Source organism: Lichenostomus cassidix, chromosome 6, assembly GCF_008360975.1.
Source record: "Lichenostomus cassidix isolate B80296 chromosome 6, HeHo_3.0, whole genome shotgun sequence".
Lineage (NCBI taxonomy): Eukaryota > Metazoa > Chordata > Aves > Passeriformes > Meliphagidae > Lichenostomus > Lichenostomus cassidix.
Window position 1 is genome coordinate 24,638,032 of NC_139487.1, and position 15,853 is coordinate 24,653,884.

Genomic DNA, 15,853 nt, shown 5'->3' on the forward strand with positions numbered 1-15,853 from the left:
TCAACATAGCTGAGGCAATGAAGGCTCTGCATCAGCTTCATGACATGGTGCAAAGGCTGGTTGAGCATCTGGGGTGCCTCCATAAAGCCAAATGCCTATCAGTCACACTCATTCCCACTATGTTATTCCGGCTTGGTCATGGAAACCTGAGCAAGAGCACATCCAGCTCTGGAGCCAGATCAGCTCCTCTCACCCTCTGCATGACAGGGAGACAGAATCAAAATATGAGGGTGACTGGGGAGGGGAGGTGTGCTCACAGCTGCTGTGAACCCAGGGCCCAGCAACGGGGCTGTTTGGAACCTTGTAGCTGTGCAAAGTACTGTAATTCCAGAGCAGCAACTTGCCATGCACAACATTCCTGCACGGGCTTAAATTCAATTACAGGATTATTTTGAGCGCATGGTCTAGCACCTGCTCTGTGACAAGGCATGGGTCTTCCTGGCCTCTGTTCAGCCTCTGCTGGATGTCAGGGCCTGTGCATCATTCTTTCTGGTGCTGTCTGCAAACTGAACTGTCTTTTAGGTATTTACTTAGGAAAATTAATGCAACAGGGCTAGTGTGAAACCAAGACACCTTTCTGCTTGAACAACCTGATGGCTGCAGGGGGTCTACCTCCACAGGTAGACTCAATTATTCACTCCAGCAATATTCAAATCCTTTATCACAATGCAAACTGAGTAGGACCCTCTTTCCAAGAGACAAAGTTATCTCAACATATGAAAAAATAAAACTTTTGTGAGCAAAGTCGTCAATTTTTCCATGCACCTCTTTGGCATGTAAGGAGATCTACAAGCTGTTAACTCATGCCTGATTTCTGGACAATACAGCCAAAATATAAACTACTGAATCCTCTATCCTGTAAGGTCTAGGTAGACTGCTCTGTTAACCCAGTTGAAACAGGTATGTAGAGGGGAAATGAGGACTCAGGAGTCCATATGGCACTGTTTCACTTTCAAACTCTATTCTTACTCACAAATGTTTTACAGCTCACTACTATCTGCCTGCACCCATCAGCTCACCCGCCCAGTCTTCAGCCTTGCATGACTCCTGTTGTGAAACTAACTCTGCCACAAGCACAAGGAAACAGGGTCACAAGCATCACCTCATACAGTAGTTTTCCACTCATCATACTCCAACAGATTTTAAGAAATTTGCAACGGTTAGCATTGGCCTGAGAATGAAGTTGGACACTCAGCCCACCACCAACAGCCATTTAAAGCCATGGTAAGTCTTTTATTTCATCCTGCTTATCTCCAGGGGTTAGAGCGTTATCTCAAAATTAAAGCTATTTGCAGCTGTGTGAAAGAAAGCAGCTACCTTCAGTGTTAGTCTAATTAATATGTGCCACAGCAGAGATGTTCCACCACCACCCCACTTTTGGGCTTTTCCCCTGTGGGCTCCCAAGGAAGAAGGTAAAGGACTTTAGGACTTTGTCTGTTACTCCCCAGTTCCAGCTGCCCTGTTCAGACACTGTAGATTCTCATGGTACCAGGATGAGGACATAAAACCTCAAAGCAAATGTTTGTCACCCTGCCTGAAGCTGCCACCTCCAACAACCCTGCTGACAAGCAGGCAGGTCTGGAAACAGCAGCCTTGGCCTGAAAGCAGATTGGTTCAGCATTTGGGCACTGAATTTATTTCCTAAATCTGATAGAGGGCCATACACATCCTCTGGTTTGTAGAAAGACAGGGCTCCACAAGGCTAGCAACTGTTTACTTCAAAGCTGTTTTCTGAAACATTCATGAACTCATTTTAAAAGCTTAATCCACCCTATCCTAACTTAAAATATTTCTTGTGCCTTTAAAAACTGCCACTATTTGCCATGTATTTACCAGTACTTGTGGATATTCTGGACCACCCAGCATTCTGACAAGCCAAACTATGTGATGTTCAATTTTCAGTCAATGGTGTACACTTTCCCACTTTCAGTTGCGGGAGTAACTGTACAACCACCAGGATTAAGTAAAGTTGAAATTGTATTAATCTTAAGAGTTTATGAAAGAACAGGATAAACAGGTTTTGGGGAAAGAAACCTAACAAGGAATTTGATTTTAGAAGGATGAAATATTAACGTCAAATATCAAGAGAGATGGAAGTCACTTGTCAAGTTCTGTGGGGAAAGGTGTTTGATTCTGTCTTGTGTAGTGGAAAACAACTATTCTACACACACTCACCCCACCAAGAATTATTCAGAAAATTGTTTTTAATTCTATAAAAATATCCATCATATTAAAAACTATTCCTAACAGCTGTTATTTTCTGTGAAAATACCCCAGTTCATATTTTCTCTGCTTTGTAAGAAACTGAAAAACCTATTGGTAGCTGTGTGGCTTTGGGGTCTAAAGGAACATCCTTGCAATCTGAAGCTCTGTACACCCCTGTGGATGTATCCATTCCAGCACAGATAGTTGCACAGACTTCATTGTTCCCACCATGGGGTTTTTAAGTCAGGCTGCACATCTTCTTTTGCCCAGAGACAAGGGCCACATGCAGCAGTGGCAGGAGGGCCATTTCTCAGGGACAGTGTAGTGCCACCTCCACTGCAGCACAGAGCAGAGCCAGAGCTGGCTTAGCACAGCCTCTGAAAAGGTTTTTACATGCTCTTTATATAACAGATACTGCAGCAGCCTGAGCATAGTTTTTCAAATACTTAAATAAAACGAAGTTGTTAAGTAGCCAGCAGGTTGTTGTACATACATAGTTGGAAGAGAGTTGGGTGTATGAACCCCTTGGATCTGTAATAAAATCACGGCCAGCAGCCTTCATACTCTGAAGGCTGCACATGCTATTCGTAACAGTCCATCAGAAAGAGTTACTTAATCAGATTACTCACTTCTGAGCAAACAAGATGATTTACAAGGAAAGCCCAAGTGGTTTTCTGGTGAAAAATGGGCCCTCTCCAAAAGCAGGCTGTGCATGTGTGCTGAGCAGCTATTGTTTTGCTGATCCTGAGCAAACAGGGGTCAAGGCAGACCAGCTCCCTCACTTCTTTGGGAACGCTTGTGCCACTTTAAGAGCACCAAGTGGGAGGTGATAGAGGCACCACTGTACAAACAAGTGCCTGAGCACACTGCTGCGCTCACCTGAGCCTCACAGAGCTGAGGGGACCCTGCCCTGCCCTCCCTCTCCTTCTGCAGGTGGAACAGCTGCTCTGACACACTCTCCTGCTGCCTGGCAGCGCAGGATGGGCAACCAAACAGAGCTGCTCGAGTTTATGGGCAAGGCTGGCAAGACACATCAAGGACCCTGAGCAGGTAAGAGGGGACAGAAAACATCTCAATAACTTCTTTCAGGTGGTGAAGCTGAGAAACAGGAAAAGATTCAACACTAATTCATCTGCTTCAATGCCTTTCTACAAAAATAAGGGGAAAACTAAATTATCTCTAATTTGGTAAAAAGGTTGTCAGCAGGGATGTATGAAGAAGAATATACAGCTCCTATCCCCATAATTAATTTTAAGTGCAAAAGAGTTGGTTAGAATGATTACAATTATGTCTGTAAGTGAACTGCATAAGGTAATCCTTTATTCTCCTTTTACAGTTAGCACACCTCCAGCTTGTGTAAGTTTATTCAAAAGTGTTTAAAGTTTAGATATCTCAGAACAGGAAATATCTGTGACTCAGGTATAGGTACCTCCTCACTGCTACACATTCAAGAATCAGAAATCTAACAAACGTACGCCACAATGTGTTATCTATGATAACACATAAAGCAATCTTCTTAGATCAAATACAAAAATCAGAATTTATGTGTCCAGAAAAGAGTGATTTGTACATACTTTAAATAACAGCTGAGCAACTTCTCTTGCCTTTTTAACTTTCATTGTAATCACCTGATACCTTTGGAAGTGAGGTGAAACTAAAGGCACAATCAACTTAATCACTACAGTTTGCTATACTAGTTTTACCTATCAAATATTCTCTGCCTTCATCATAGTTTTCTTTTTTAAAATCTTCTCCCAGCTTTCATATATTTCATTTCTGTACCCAAATCTCACTTTAAGATATTTTAGCTAGGTTTTTATTCTGCAATGACTTTACTCACAGAAGGCTAAATATATACAGATTTTAGTTTAAAATACTCAGACTAAATTGCCTCATGCCTTATAAGGGCTGAAATCCTTTAAAAAATGAATACTAAAATATTTATAATTAGCACTTTAGTTACTTGTAGAGGGAGATATTTATAACAAACAGATTCAGTGAAATTTCTGTTCCTATTTTAATGATTTAGAGTGTTTTCATACACTCTTGGCTTGAAAGGTTTGGCCCCCTAAAGACCAAAGCAGCATTAATAGATCTAAGGTTTTACATAGTTGAAATGCAGCCTTTCTCTAAGGTACCAAACTCATTAATTTGATTTCTGGTTCTCACAAGAGTTTTAAGTGACACTTTCAACTTGCAGCATAGTTATCTCTCACCCATCACCCTCTTTTCAAGTCCATCTCTGTGACAGACATCCAGGTTTGAGAATTTTTCCTGTTCCTACCATTTGCTACCTCTGTTTGTAACACAGAGTCACGGAAGCAGCAGAGGAATTCACCTTCCTGCAGTGGCACAGGGTTACAAGGCACCCTGAGGACTCTAGAGCAGCAATGACCTCTTCAGAAGACCAGTCATGGGTAATTATCTTGCTGTGTTAACAGGAAGCTGGCAGTTAAGTTAGAGAACAAGTACGCTGTAGCACTTGTTTTGCTCACTTGAAGGGTAAATATTTATATCATTGACTGAGAGGAAAATGAAGCAGAACAAGTTCATTGTTGTTGGTTTATCCCTTTCAGCTCCCTTCAGTTCTTCCATTAAAATAAATGAGTGCCTGGGAGAAGAGTGGTCACACCTGTGCAGCACAGCAAGTGTTCCACAGCTCCAGCTCTGCTCAAGCAAGTAGGAGCCCATCTCTGGATCTGACTGAGCAGCCCTCAAGTGTGGCTAATAAAACCCCTCCCCACAGAAACAGCTAGAAGCCCTGCTTGTAGATGATATTGGAAATTCAATATGTTTCATGTGGTTTTATCTGGCATACTTAATAGCAGAATTTAGTGGAATTGTTTACCTACTGAAATATCAACAATTGTATAAAGATGCCACTAATAATCCGTCTAACACTTCAGATACATGTTTTTGTTTTGTAATGTTGATTGTGTTTTTTTCATCCAATCTGACTGCATTCATCTCCATCAAACTAGGGACTGAGTACTGTCACTTGATTTCACAAAGTCTTTTATTGACATTAAGTGCTGTAGCTATCTTGCTATAAACAAAAGAAAATACAACTATTCACTGATATAAAACAGGTCTTGCAGACATCCATCCATTCTGCCTTTTGGTGGCTGCATTTACAAATTTACTGGGCTCCCAAAGTTTTAAAACTTGTTTTCTGTCCTCAGAGTTTAACCAGTAGTACGAGAGCTGTGATTCCAAGCACAAAGTAAAATTATTACATGATAGCCAATAATTCTGTAGTTTGGAGGCTGATAAACTACATAAATAGGTGCCAACTGAGACATCAGTTCATCTTTAGGCCTCTGCAAAACATTTTCAAAGAAACCACAGCTGAGAGCATTTACAGACTAGGAGGTCACTGCCTCCCACAAGCATCTCGCTCCAGGGAACTTCTCAAGTTACAATAACTAAAGTTACTATAAGCTTCAGAGGGCTGCCTTGAACCTTGACACTCTTTCTGTAGGTTGCAAATATTACTTTTCTTTCTCCTGACAGTATTGCTACCTTCAGCATTTGGCCTCATTGGACACTGAGGAAGTATAATTCCCACCTCTCAGTTGTGTCCTGTTAGCTCCCTAAAATCAAGCTATTCATGTGTCATTTGAAGGCAGGGGGAAGAAAAAAGATTAAGAGAAAAATAACTGACTTTTTAACTTATATTCATTACAGCTAGCAAAGATTACATACAATGCAGCAGGCAGGAAAAGCACTCTTCAATAGTGTCAGATGGTGGGAAGGATTGCAGTAGGTTCCTTGGAGGGCAGAGGCCCCAAGGCATCTGTCTCAGCTGCATCCTGCCCATCCACCGCACAGCACTGAGTAAATCACTGTCTGCCTATATGTGGTTTTGCTTTGTTTCCTAATAATCAAAAGCTAAGGCTTGAAATCAAATGGTCAAGGAGTATATTCTGGCTTTTCTATATTGCAACAGGCTATAAGCAATTACATCAGCTAAAAACACTACAGAGCAAGTATTTTGTTTCCTGCTTCTACCATCCTCTGCAGCAGCTGTGTGCCATGAGCTTAAAGTATTGCAATTCAAAAAGGAATCTTTTCTAAGATGAGGGGAGAGGCAAAGCAATCCATAATCTAAGACACATATTTTTACAAGGGCCTACTTTAGATTGCATTAAGTATATTACATTAGTGAAGAATACCAAGTGAAGAATACCAGCTTCATTTCTAGAATTATTTAATATGTTTATACTTGTTTTCTCTAGAGGGTTTAAGGATAGAATTGTGGTTTCACTAAAAAAATATTTTGTCCACTGGGCTAAGATTAAGCCTTCTTTAGCATCCAAAATGGTCTTCCATCAACTATAATATAGAAAAATCCCCCCTTTAATCTGTATAGCCTTCAGGCAAAGTCTTAATTGAAACACTTTAAATGGAAGGTACAATCACAAATCACACCTCTAACAGGGCTCTTTTATTTCTCCTTCCCCAAATGCCTTCTTTATCATATATGTCTTTAAAGGAGTCATTTATTGCGTTCATTCATTGTGTTCAGCTCAAATCCTTGCAGAGGTCCTCACTCATCTACCCATGTGTTAAATTTAGGGATAGATCTAGAACATCCTTCATTATAAAATATTTTGTGGTTTAGAGACCAGATTTGACATGCTTATGACATTCACTGGCGAGGATTTTAGTTGAGATAAAGAACTCTCAAAGCTCCAGCGACAGCTTTTATTCTGAAAGACTTCCTATCTCCAGAGCTATGTTTTGTTTGACCATTATTTTGATTCATTTATACCCTCCCATGATCAAATACTGTTCCTGTGAGAAACACCTCATTAATAGAGCAGTCCCAAGACCTTTTATAACCATCACTTCCCAATTGCTTCTGCAATATCATTCTCACCAAGACAGACAAACCCAGCAGTGCTTCCCCCACAGACCCATGCAGGACTTTTTTGTCCAGCCCTTGTTTCACTGCCAGTGGTACAACTCTCAGGACAGCAATTCCTTATCCAAGCACAACAATACTTTATGTCATCTCCACCAAGGGATGCCTGTCTGTGTGCTCAAACACACCTCACCTTCCCCACCTCAAGCCGCAGCATTTGCTTTCCAGCACAGCAAAAGAACAGAGCCTTCCTTCACCCTCTGCATCCAGTGTGTCTTGGGATCTCTATTCCTTACACAGCATGGGATATAGTTCAGCTGAAATATCACTGGAAGTTTGCTTTGTGCAAGTTTAACTGGTGTGAGCTTCCCTCACAGTCAGGATTTAAGGAAAGGGGCAATGCTCTGCTCTCACCCCTCACCACATCTGGCTGCTGGCAGAGCAGATGCTCTCACTGGATTTATTCTTTTTTTCTTTTTCAGAGACAGGCACTGGTGAGGAATCAATAAAGCAGAGAATAGGACCAGGGAATTCCTATGGAAACTATGACTGAAATTTAAAAAAAAAGGAATTGCAACAAACTGAAAGGAGAAAAAGGAAGAGAAAGAAATAACAGCAAGATTTGAAACAAAAGCTGGAAACTGAAGCAAAAGTAGCAACAGCAAGAGCTTAACAGAAGAGGCCTGACAGAGAAAAAGGCAGGAAAAAGAAACCACAAGGCAAGTCAGAAACTGAGATAATTAAAGGAGTTAGCTGACTAAGACATTCAAATGAGCAGACAGGAGGCACACCTGTGACATTCCCTGTGCAGCAGCTGTAGGCAGCAGTGAAGCAGCACAAGGGAGCTCCCCGAGCAAAAAAATCCCTCTCCCACAGCCTCTCCAGGCTGAAAACAGCCTCACACCTATCTTCAACCAGTGGGAAGAGAAGAACAATACCAAAGGGTGCCACAGCAAAGGTCAGAATATCACACAGCCTGATGAGCCCACAGCACAGCCCACCTCAGCAGACCTACAGGTCAGAGCAAATAAAACCACACAAAATCAAGCAGCTGGTTTGGAGTTTGGGTGAAAACAGACACAGAGCACAGCCCACTTCAGGGAATGAACCTGGTGGGCAGCATTCCAGCTCCAGCCACCCTCCTGCCACAGGTATGTGGCTTTACTGGTAGGGAGTTCTAGACCCTGAGCTAGGCCAGCTTCACCTCATCCTCTGTCATTGCTCTGTGCTTGTAAGATTTGAGATTAATCCAACTAGAAAATGACACAGCAGCCAAGCAGAACTCCATTACAGCTCTGCTAATGGATAGATAGGCTTCATTAAGGGATATCATGGCCTAAATCCTCCAAGATTTGTTACCAGTCAGATGCTGAATCTCCTCAAAAACCACAGCAAAAAAAAAAAAGTAAGCTGCTGGTAATTTTAACACTGCCAGCTACATGATTGCTAGAAATTATTAAAATTTTTCACTTTCCTGAAATATGCATGTTCTGTCAACTCTGTTTCCATCTTCTCCTTTACAAGAAGGTCAGGATTTAGTAACAAGAACCCCATAAACAATGCATTTGGACAAACCTGAGAACTCCTCCAGCGAGCTGTAGGCCAAATTCCCACGTCACCAGGCAGCACCGCAGCCCCTCAGGAAAGCTCCTCTCCACTGGGACACAACCAAGTGGCTATGAAGGAAAAAAACCTCCTCACTCCCTGGCACCTCCTTTTATTCACCCTCTGTACAGCTTTCAGGTGTGTGGGGCCTGCAAAGGACTTGCAGCCCTTATAGCTTTCAGGTGTGGGTCCTGTGGAGGGAATTACATTGAACACTGCATTCCCTGGGACACACCTGGTAACACTCAACAAAATCAACATCATTTAACTCCTTCCTAAGCACTCTGCTCTTTTTAAAGCTTTATACATGAGAAAAGATAAAATATGCATTCTGATGGCAGTTCAAATTCCAGTTCTCCTTTACGTCATATTCTTTTATTTTCAGCCTTAGCTTTGATATATGACAGTGTAATAATCATTTTGTGTAATGATGCTCTAAGTGGGAGAGGAGGGCCTTAAAAATCAATATTTTAAAGAGAAAGGCTTACTCAGGGGTCAGGAACAGTGCTTCAGGGTGGACACGGTGTCTTACCCCAGCATCAGCAACTGCTGCTGAGCCAAAGGGGAAAGGTAGGATGATGCTCCATGGAGGCTCTGGAGGGGACATAGAGAGAGAAAGCAGGAGCTCTCCTGGGGTCTGCAGCCCAGAAAATGACAAAAGAATAGGCCAAAGAGGTTGATACTCCTATGGTGGCTAAAGCAAACACATCTATTCAGACATAATACCTCTTTGAGAGTAAATAATAGAACATTTTTTTTGCTTTACTGCTTCAGACTCTTGATGTGGAGGAGATCATGGTGGAAACAATCCTGGCCCCATGGGAAATACTGCTGGTCATTTTTGCTGCAGTGCTGATAATGAGTTTCCTGATGCTCCTGCCTCCCGCTGCCGTGGTGATCTGGAGGATGAAGCGTGTGCCGCAGATCTCACTGCAAGGCTCAGTGTGAGACAGCTCTCAAAGGATGGTTCACAATGAAAACATCTCTCAGGATCACTCTCTCTACCTGTGATCCACCCAGAAGCAGTGGGTTTACCAGTCTGTTGCTACTAAGTTCCTGTGAAAAGAGAATGTGTGTGATTTTGTCTTCGTGAACTGCAGTTCTCAGCACTTTGCCTTCCATTTTTCGGCTGGGTTGTAATTACTGTTGTTGGCTCAGTTCCTAGACTGAGTTCTTCTCTTGTGTTATAATGGACTGAAAGAGAAGCAAGGATAATACAGCATTGTATTCTGTTAATTAATATCAGGAAAGCCTCCCTCTCTATAGTTACACTGTAAATATTACCAAAGCCTTTAGCTGACTGACAGTCATGCAGGTGGACTTATCAAAAGCATGCAGGATACTCTGGGGAGGCAATAGCTTAGTCTGGTTGTATTGTAAAACCTAAAAAAAAAAGCATCAGAGAATGGTAAAATAAACAAACTTCCTCTGCTTCTGATGTCTGATCTGAAAACTTAATGGCTTAGAGTGTTCTTAAATTCTTTCTTTATAGATTAATTACTTTCTTTGCCTCTGCATGAATTTTCCTCTCTCCTCAAACCCCTAGTGCCAGAACACAAATCCTTCCCCATCCCAGGGCTAGAGCAGGAGCACGAGGGATGGTCCAATGCTCAGACATGCTGGGCTAGATGCTAACAAGAAGTTAATGCAAACACACAGCAACCATTTACCTGAATTAAATTATGCAAATTTACTCTGGGAAATAACATGATTAAGTTTACTTTAGTTTTTAACTGTGACATATGGGTTTATTGAGTAAACTTTCCTTTCCCATATGTAAATAATAGCTCAGGTGGTGGGAATAGAACAAAACTGGTTCTCTGCGAGTTTTTGAAAAACACCCCAGAAACCCACTCTCCAGTTTAATATCAAGTTCATGACAAGTTCATGTATTTGAAGGTTTCCAGCCTAATTCTTCCACATTGTGTGACACTCACTATGAGGATTTCTGATGCACAGGTTAAATAGTTTCTGTTAGTTTACAAGTGCAATGGGTTTGATTTCCTCATAAAATATGAGTGACTTTTGTTGGTTGGTTTGGAAAGTCACTAGTACAGATTAACATAATTGAGAGAAAAAATGGGCTTTAGCACCAGTAGAAAAAATATACTGGAAAATACTTCAGATAGTTTGTATGAGCATCAGCTGATAATGAATTAGCTGGAAAGACTCAAAATCATTATTATTTTATTTGATATAGTTTTTGGTTTTTTGCCAGAAATAATAGAAAATAATTTTAAAAATAAAAACAAACAAAACCAAAACCAACCAGCCTAACAAAAAAAAAACCTCCAGTGATTAAAATCCCATCGTTTTAAGACTACAGCACTTTTGTCTCCAACACTGACTTCAGTTATTTCCACATGGTTTATAAGCAGCCAAAGCAGCCAACCCATCCCTTTGCTGGTGTAATTGTCTGCTCCACTCATTGTCTTATGACTGTCTGCTTCTGGGCCCAAAAGCAACTATGGGGTTTTTATTTATAATGACTGGATTCTGAGTCTGAAGTATAAGTATGTAAATATGTACATTTGAATAATTTATCTGATTAATTATGTAAAGGTCAATTATACATCACATACCACATAACTATGCTGCCTGTGTCTGAGAGATCAACAGAAATAGGGAAAAGGTAAAAAAGGGAAAGGAAACAAACAGATGAGCTGTTTGTCTTCAGATCTACAGCTTCAATGTTTGCTCAACAGAAGAAAATTAAAATATTACCTCAAGCATAGATTCAACTGAAAACCAAGCAAGCAGTAACTAAGTTTCTAGTTTCTATTTCATAATGATTCACTACACATTGTTTGAAAGCTACAGCTCTACAAATAAACTGGACCACCAGTGCTAAGCTGTCTTTGATCTTCACTTTCCCTCAGTGCCAGCTGGACAATGCACAGGTTTTCTGCTGCTGTTCTAAGCCCCAGTCAAGCAAACAAGTGAATAAAGTATTATACCTTTACAGTTGGGAACTGTTGTCACTTACATGGTTTTAATTGTCATCAGAGCAACAATAGCAATTAATTGGCAACTGTAAAAGCAGGTAGAAGTATGGTCCTTTCTCAGTAAAGATGACCCCTGACAGAGGACAATTTCTGATAGCGATTAGCCTTATCACTATCTTCAGAGATCCTGACGAAGTTAAGCCAATAGGAAGGCATCCATTAAACAACTCTACTTCTTATTTAATTCCAGCTAGACAAATTTAAGCCATAAAAGTGGTCTTCCTTCTTTGAAACACTACTGCCATGAGCTATTGGTGATAAGATTTAGCCTATATATCCCATACCCCAAAGCAGAGGTGATGACTATGAACCCAGTCCTTTAACTAAATAAAAGCTGTGTGTTTCCACGTGTTAGCAATGATTTCACTGCTCTGCATCTCTTCTCCAAGTGCAGCCAGCTGGCTGGTTTGTGGACCAGCTGCTTGGTGCTAGTAACCACAGATGACACAATCAGCCCCCTTGTCCCGGCTGGAGCCATCGATGCCTTGCTCAGCAAGCTCTTGGAGGAAGATGTTCAGCTGCTCTTCCTGGGTTTCAGGGAAGGCTGCTGTGTGCACACAGGTGCTGTTGCTGGGGAAATAGGCAGATTTAGCCCCGCTGATAGCCATCTCGGAGGCTGGAAAGATCAGAGGTGACAATAAATAAATAAATAAGGCATCTGAATTTCTCAGCTTAGATTTGTCCCTATATTTAAACAAGTGCCAGCAAACCCATTTTCTAGACTGAAGTCTCCAAGTTGAAATAAAAGTGCCTAGATGATTGCCTGCTTTTAGTAAGCCTTGGAAAACAACTGCTCTAGCAACAAAGAGCTGTTAATGGTAAAACATTTTCCATTAACCATAGGAGACGTAAGGTGGCCCTTTTGCGTATCTATATGCACATTTGTTTTTAAATTAAGGCAATAACAGAGTCATATGGCCTGCTTTGGGTCACAGATTGCTCAATGGATACAGTGGGAACAGTTTTAAAGCCCTTGGGCTGCCATGAAAATGTCAGCATTGCTGGCTGGGGGCCAGCTGCTGGGCTTCATTGTCTGTGCATACAGCGAATAGCACAGGTGTTGGCCAATTTTCCTGAGATTCTGCAAGTATTTTTGCAAGATAAACCAATTTATGATCTACTGCTGTTCGTCCAGTGGTCACACAACTCTTGTGCAATGTGGGGTTTGTGTTGATACCAATTTACTGGGTTATTTTAAAGAACAAACTATCTTCCCACAAACATTTGCATACATGTCATATTTGGTACTCCAAGATGAAATAGCAATGCTCAGGCCTTCATGAGGCTTTTAAAGCTGATGTGTTTTCTTACTCATCGCTTTGTAATAAGTCAAGAAAAGAGTAACTTTTCTTTCTTCCTATTTTTTTTAAACAACAGAGAGGAAGCCTCACATCCTTATGAACCGATATGTCTGAGAAGTACTCACGGTTGCAAACAGCCAGTTCCTTGCCCCCAACAAACTGGGTGGTCCAGGAAAACCCAGTGGCATTGCCACACATTTCATAAAGCCTGCTGCTTCTGAGGAACTGGAAGTCATAACCCTTGGGAAACAATAGTGGGGAGAAAACAGACATTGTCTTAGGGTACGTCATGGTAACTGCAAGGTGAAGAAACGTTCAGCCAGTGCAGGTAAATACAAACACTACAGCCTCTCCCAGCCCCGAGAGATACAAAAAAAGTATAGCAAGCAAAATTAGGCTTTACTCAATAAGCAGTAAATTAAGGAATAGATGCAGCAATACAGCAGCAGTAAAGCAGAAATGTTACCTTGTTGCACATGGGTTTGCAGTACTGAACACTATCAATGGTGACACACACCAGCCCCCCGTTTCTTGGGGCCACTGGCTGTGGGCATGGAGGTGGCTGCTTGCAAACTTTTGGGTGGATAAAAAAGAAAAAAAAAAAAAGAAAGCAAGAAAACAATCTATCAGAGTGAGAGTGGGTATAAAAGTTTCCCCTTCCCAAGCAAGCTCATTGAACCATCTCCACTAGCTGGCTTCATGAAAGCAAGCATTTTTGCTTGTTTAAAATCTTTTTCTCCCCTTTCTTTTTCTTTTTTTTTTATTTTGGCAACACCCACCCAGTTTGCCCCCCACTTGTCACTGTGACAAATGCCAGCCCAGAGGCTCTGGCAGGAGGGCAGAGCAGGCCCTGCTGCCCCTGTGACTGTGCTGCTGCTCAGCAGGGGTGCCTGGGCTGCAGGGACAGCAGGACCCCCATGTTTGTGCAGCTGTGCCTCCCCAGTCCCTGTCAGCCCCGTGCTTTCTGTTCCTCAGATGTGTTTTATCTTATTCCACTCCTCCCTCTCCCCCAAAGAAATGCAGACGTATTGTTCACTCTGTAGGTGAAAACAAAAGTTTCCTTAATGCTTCTCCACTGCCACTTTGCCCAACAGCCAGCAAAGGAGAGCACTGGCTCAGGAGGTGCCTCACACTGCTCTTGAGCAGGGCGCAGCAGGTCAAGCGGTTCTTGCAGTCTCCACACCAGGGAATTGATTGAAGCTTTTTCACCCTTGGCAACCATTTCAGGCAAACATTTTGAATATTTCTATGGAGTTAGGAGAGAAAAAGTTCAAGTTGAAAAGGAAGGACTTTGGAACCTTAGAACTAATCAATCTGTGAGCATAGGTAAATAAAGAAGCATGTATTTTTAGGTAGCTATTATTTAACTACCTATATTGCTTATGTTCAAGCCACTTTATACATCTGGAGCAGGGCAAACTGGAAAATATATCTACAATGACATTTTTTTGCCCAGCAATAGCAGGACCAAAGCCGTGGTAAGTCAGATTACACTAATGTTTTTCTGCTCTCGAGTGTGGCTCCCCTCCCCAGCACGTACTTTGTACATTGCCAAAGCAATATACAAGTTCTTCTTGCCCAGCCAGCGCAGGCAGACACGGCAGGAGCCCACCAGCACAGGAGGTGGGTGCAGAGCAGACCCTGGGACAGCCAGCCTCTTACCTCAAGACTCTCATTCACATCATCTACGGTCACACTTTTGCATTCACTTAGACCAGCAAAAGCTCCAGTTTCAGTAAAATCTAAAAGACAAGCAGAAGCAGCTACTTAGCTAGGTCACAGTCCCTCCTGACATGTGAACAAACCCCAAATACCATGGAATAGCACTTGTTTAGAGGAACTGTGCTTCTGTGCTGTAGTCCTAGCATTAGCTTGTACACCTGAGGTCATCAGGGCCCAAATGAGAATAATCTGTGCAGATACTGATTTATTGGAAACAGCAATCTAAACAGCTGTTTGTGGCCACTCTGGGCTGGGTTTGCCAGCAGGCTCTTCATTTCTCTAAGACAGCCCAATTAAAAAAATTTTTAGTCATATTCAAGAATGGCAATACCTTACCTGCAAGAAGCACTGCTAAACTTAGAAAAAATAACATTTTCCAAGGGAGGCAGGAGCTGAACATTGCTTTCTGCAGGAGACCAAGGGCTTATTACTTGTTGCTCGTGGTGCCTGAGAGTGAAAGCACTGGAGTGAGGCACAGAGCTGTGTGCCTGTGGGTTGCTGGTTGTTTACCATGTGCCTCACTCCACAGCAGTGCTCTGATCAGGGATTAGGGGAGGCACAGATTGCCCCACTTGCTGGGAAGCCCAAGGAGAGCTTGCCAGAACAGTTTAGGGGAGGGCAAGGGCATGTTCTCATTAGGGCACTGAGGCAGACTGGCTGTGCTGCTGCCAACTCTACCAGGAAATTTTCAGATTAACTGGTTTACTGTAAACATGTGTAGTGTATGCACATTCTTGCATGCTCTGGCTCTCTCACCACCTTCCCATCTGTCTGTGTTTGTCTCCCTCTCTCTCTCTCTCTCTCTCACACACACACACACACATATATACTTTCATAAAGAAGACATAATAATGCCTTAACTTGTCGGTCATGCCCCAAGAGAAAGCTCAGAACATCAAATGATGACTGATTTGAACCAAGGGAGTATGGTCTGTGTCCTGTAGCATCCAGAGTTTAACAACTTTCTCTCTTTTTTTTTTTTTTTAACGTATCCATGAACCTCACGTGCTTAAATCCATTTATGGGAAAAGCTGTATATATATATATCAAGATGGCACATCTTGATAAACAGGTATGTGCAGGACTGTAATGCTTCCATGAAGCCATTCTATGTCACCATGAATGGTGGCTTCCTTAGTATTAACAAA

At 42.0% G+C, this 15,853-nt stretch overlaps 1 protein-coding gene and 1 long non-coding RNA gene across 3 annotated transcripts; one reads left to right on the top strand and one right to left on the bottom strand.

Moving 5' to 3' along the window:
- Nucleotides 1-1,254: 1,254 nt before the first annotated feature.
- LOC146435493 (uncharacterized) lies at nucleotides 1,255-10,115 on the top strand. 2 transcript variants are annotated; one of them, XR_014852967.1, is made up of 4 exons: nucleotides 1,256-3,255; nucleotides 4,517-4,622; nucleotides 4,782-4,923; nucleotides 7,555-10,115. It is a non-coding gene; the product is annotated as an uncharacterized LOC146435493 (long non-coding RNA). The 2 variants fall into 2 exon arrangements; XR_014852966.1 differs by having other exon boundaries at nucleotides 1,255-3,255; nucleotides 4,782-10,115.
- A 1,070-nt stretch (nucleotides 10,116-11,185) lies between these two features.
- Nucleotides 11,186-15,239, bottom strand: LOC146435494 (uncharacterized). Its single transcript, XM_085064077.1, has 6 exons — nucleotides 15,042-15,239; nucleotides 14,646-14,725; nucleotides 14,115-14,229; nucleotides 13,450-13,556; nucleotides 13,109-13,223; nucleotides 11,186-12,298 (listed from the first exon to the last, which is right to left on the bottom strand). Exons 1-6 carry the CDS (start codon nucleotides 15,103-15,105, stop codon nucleotides 12,111-12,113), a joined length of 669 nt encoding a protein of 222 aa, XP_084920203.1. The 5' UTR covers nucleotides 15,106-15,239; the 3' UTR covers nucleotides 11,186-12,110.
- Between the last annotated feature and the right edge of the window lie 614 nt (nucleotides 15,240-15,853).

What these genes read in the sequence shown, in the direction of transcription:
- LOC146435494 (XM_085064077.1), bottom strand. Translation starts at nt 15,105, where the DNA reads ATGTTCAGCTCCTGCCTCCCTTGGAAAATGTTATTTTTTCTAAGTTTA. An exon ending in GCGCCCTGCTCAAGAGCAGT is followed by an intron (nt 13,557 to 14,114) that starts GTGAGGCACCTC and finishes TCCACCCAAAAG; the next exon opens with TTTGCAAGCAGCCACCTCCA. An exon ending in GCAAACCCATGTGCAACAAG is followed by an intron (nt 13,224 to 13,449) that starts GTAACATTTCTG and finishes TTGTTTCCCAAG; the next exon opens with GGTTATGACTTCCAGTTCCT.